At 38.1% G+C, this 3,410-nt stretch overlaps 1 protein-coding gene across 1 annotated transcript; it reads right to left on the minus strand.

Moving 5' to 3' along the window:
* Positions 1-946: 946 nt before the first annotated feature.
* Positions 947-3,068, minus strand: LOC139875460 (UDP-glycosyltransferase 91C1). The gene has a single exon (XM_071862798.1). It carries the CDS (start codon positions 2,863-2,865, stop codon positions 1,471-1,473), a length of 1,395 nt encoding a protein of 464 aa, XP_071718899.1. The 5' UTR covers positions 2,866-3,068; the 3' UTR covers positions 947-1,470.
* Between the last annotated feature and the right edge of the window lie 342 nt (positions 3,069-3,410).

Raw genomic sequence — 3,410 nt, forward strand, 5'->3', positions numbered from 1 at the left:
GGTAAGGGTGTTCGATTGGATTAGAGGCCTCATGCTCATTTTGGATAAGGGGACGCTTTTGGAAAGTTTAGTTTTTGAAGTTTGGCCAAGATGTGGGTAGTTTAACCCCAAACACCATGCTCTAGATGTCGTTTGGAATTTAAACTCTTATGGTCAAAACTCGTAATTTTGAACGAAATTCGTAAAACGACCGATGTGGGCCCGATGTTGTAAAACTTGGTTTTATTGTGGAAATCTTTTAATTTTACTTATATTGACATGTTGTAAAAAGGGTTTCGTTTGAAAGTGTCGGGAAGCGGATTTTCCGCTCACGTAAGTTGAGCACGGGGAGCAGAAACTGGCAGTTCATTGGGACGTCGTCCCAAATGTTTGGACGCCGTCCTGGCCTTCAGAGCTGGACGCCGTCCAGATGTACTGATCCAAATTTTTTTTTTTTTTGGGCGTGTTTTTGGTATAACGAGGTTTGGGTCGTTACACCATCGATCAACGAACATTAATGATGGTGGAATTAACCATTTAGCCACCAAACTGATATCATCATATCGATCTGGGTTATCCATGATAGCTGGACCGGAGAGCTAAATACAAAGATCCTTAAACTCCACATTAAACTAAGATCGTTAAACAACTTGTTAACATACATCTGAAGTATGATAGGAGGTTATCATACATCTAATGTATGATAACCAAAACTAATGAAAAATGACTAATGATTGATGAAAAAAATGTTTAGGATTTAGTAATTAAGGTTTAGAAATTAGGGTTTAGATTGAGTTTTTAGCACGAACGGTTTAGAGTTTTGAGTTTTGAATTTAGGGACTAAATTCAAAATACTAAACACTAAACCATAAACTCTAAATCAGGCTAAATATAAAAAAAAAAACACCTAAGAAGGTTAACATACGTTAGATATATGATATGTCGCTGTAAAAAAAATTGATTTTTTTTCTTCTAAATTTAAACAATGAAATAACCTAATAATGTTATAAAATGAAATTATACATCAACGAGATAGTTATTTTCCACACTCTGAAACCCTTAATTTATCATAATTTTCAACTTTGTGTTGTAGTTCATGTAAGTGATCTGTCTTTCTTAGCGAGAGGTCAGGAGTTCGACTTCTGTGGAGTGCAACATTACACACAAGGTTGTCCCTTTACTCTTGATTTCCACCCAAGGGTGTCTTCCGCACATCGCGTTGCGGGGGCATTGGGGGAGGGGGCTTTACCGCCCATGCCCTCGAATTGGACCGGGTTTTTTTCTAGGCATCAATTGAGGGCGAGTTATGCAACTGTAAGGAGATGAACGCGTAGGTGATTAACTTCCTCGAAAGATCTCGTACTGCATGGATGATCTCGTACTGCTGTTATAAATAAAATTGATCCAAAATTTCTTATTTACTTTTCCGTATTCATTTTGTTTTGTGGATAACATTCTTTATAAGTGCTAGTTGCTTTGCCAATAAATCAATTATGGCCTCTTAATTTTCATCAAGAGATTTACACAATCATCAATATAACGATCATTCCTATTCTTATCTCCAAACACACCTTTTATTTCTCTAACATTTGCCCTCGTTGACTCCCCTTCTTCGTTCACCATTGCGAGTTTAATCGACTCAGCCACCGAGTCACTCGTAAACGACCCGTCCACCTCGTTTCTCGGAATCTCGACTCCTAATTTCTTTCCGCTTAGTAACCTCACATTCAATCCTTGATCATTCATAACAGGAAAAAGAATCAAAACCCTCCCAAATGTAAGCCCTTCAATAGCCGAGTTCCAACCACAATGAGTCAAGAAACCACCTATTGACGAGTGACTCAGTATCCTAACTTGTGGGACCCACCCAACGTTAACAATCCCTCGACCCTTGACCCTCTCAAGAAACCCGTCTGGAAGCTGAGCTGACTCGATGATCGACTTCCTTACAACAAATAAGAACGGTAAACCCGAAAGCTCCAAACCTAGAGCCAACTCACTGAGTTCAACTTGACTCAAAATCGCCTCGCTTCCTAGTGCAACAAACACAACCGAGTTAACTCGTTGCTCGTCTAACCAATTTTTAATCATATCCCAATTCTCATTCTCTTCGAAATCATCATTTTCAAGCGATGGCGGCAAAAAACCAATTGGGATAACGGGTTTTTGATAAAGTTTACAAACAAGATCGAACCACTCGGGTTCAAACTCGAGACATGTTCTGAACAAAACCAAATCACAATGTTCGATCGAGGCTAGAAACCGTGCGGTATCCGACACGCCCGACTCGTTCCCAACCGCACCTTCGGTGTACTTTGTCACCTCGTGCAACCGGTACACGACATCTGATTCAAACGGGACCCATTCAGGCACGCGACAAAAATCTTCAGCCGTTGATCTTGTAAGATTACAATTCAACAGCTGAGATGGTGGGCCCAGAAAAGCTTGTGTTGCAGCTGTAAAGAGACTAAAGTAAGCAGTTGAAATATTGAATTTTGATGCGATTGAAGGTAGCCAATGAGAAGGATAGTCAAAGATGATCCAGTCAAGTTTTGTGGTTGTAAGAAAATCGATTAGAGATGATTGTAGCAGATCAAATGCTATTCTTAGAAACTGGGATTTTTGGTATGGTATATCCATTGAAGACTCTGCATCTGGTGGTAAACTTTCTACTTCAGGAAAGGGAAGTGGGACTAGTTTGAAATTGTGAGATAGTTCAGGGGGTATTTTTGGAATTCTTTCTAGGTTTTTTGGAGTGGATATGTATGAGATTTTATGGCCTTTTTGAGCTAAGATTTTGGACAAGTGAAAAAATGGTATGAGATGACCCATGGCTAGCCATGGGAACATTGCTATGTTAAGAGGTTTATCTTCGGTTTTCTCCATGGCTTGATAAGGTTATTCTAGGCAGTTTTAGTGGCTCGAAACAATAGCTCGATCTGGCAAACTTGGTTTCTCAATGGAGGAATTAGAAGGTTAAGAAGGTGAAATGGGATATTATGATTGAGGCTTTAATTAAGGTGTACTTTCATCTTATTGCAAGATATCTATATCAATATTTACTAGCAAACGTACAACAAGTGGACAAAGCAGCCACGTTTGACTACAATATTAAAGAAGTCAAACGAAATTTAAATATTGAAGGCGGAAAACATGTGGTTATCCAGACAAATCATTATCCAACTCTAAAACTGCATGTAATCATAAAATAACTTTATCAAACTTAAGTGTAAATATCTGTATTGGTGTTATGTAATATATATATATATATATATATATATTATATATATATATATATATATATATAGTGGTAGGATCAAGAGGGAAGTAACCAATCGGGGGGAAGCGGGGGGAAGAAAAAACTTTTTTTTTCGTTTTTTGAAAAAACTTTGTTCACGAACATTATAGATGAGATGAAAATATGAACATTT

This window comes from Rutidosis leptorrhynchoides, chromosome 1 (assembly GCF_046630445.1).
Source record: "Rutidosis leptorrhynchoides isolate AG116_Rl617_1_P2 chromosome 1, CSIRO_AGI_Rlap_v1, whole genome shotgun sequence".
Taxonomy (NCBI): Eukaryota; Viridiplantae; Streptophyta; class Magnoliopsida; order Asterales; family Asteraceae; genus Rutidosis; species Rutidosis leptorrhynchoides.

What these genes read in the sequence shown, in the direction of transcription:
- LOC139875460 (XM_071862798.1), bottom strand. Translation starts at nt 2,865, where the DNA reads ATGGAGAAAACCGAAGATAAACCTCTTAACATAGCAATGTTCCCATGG.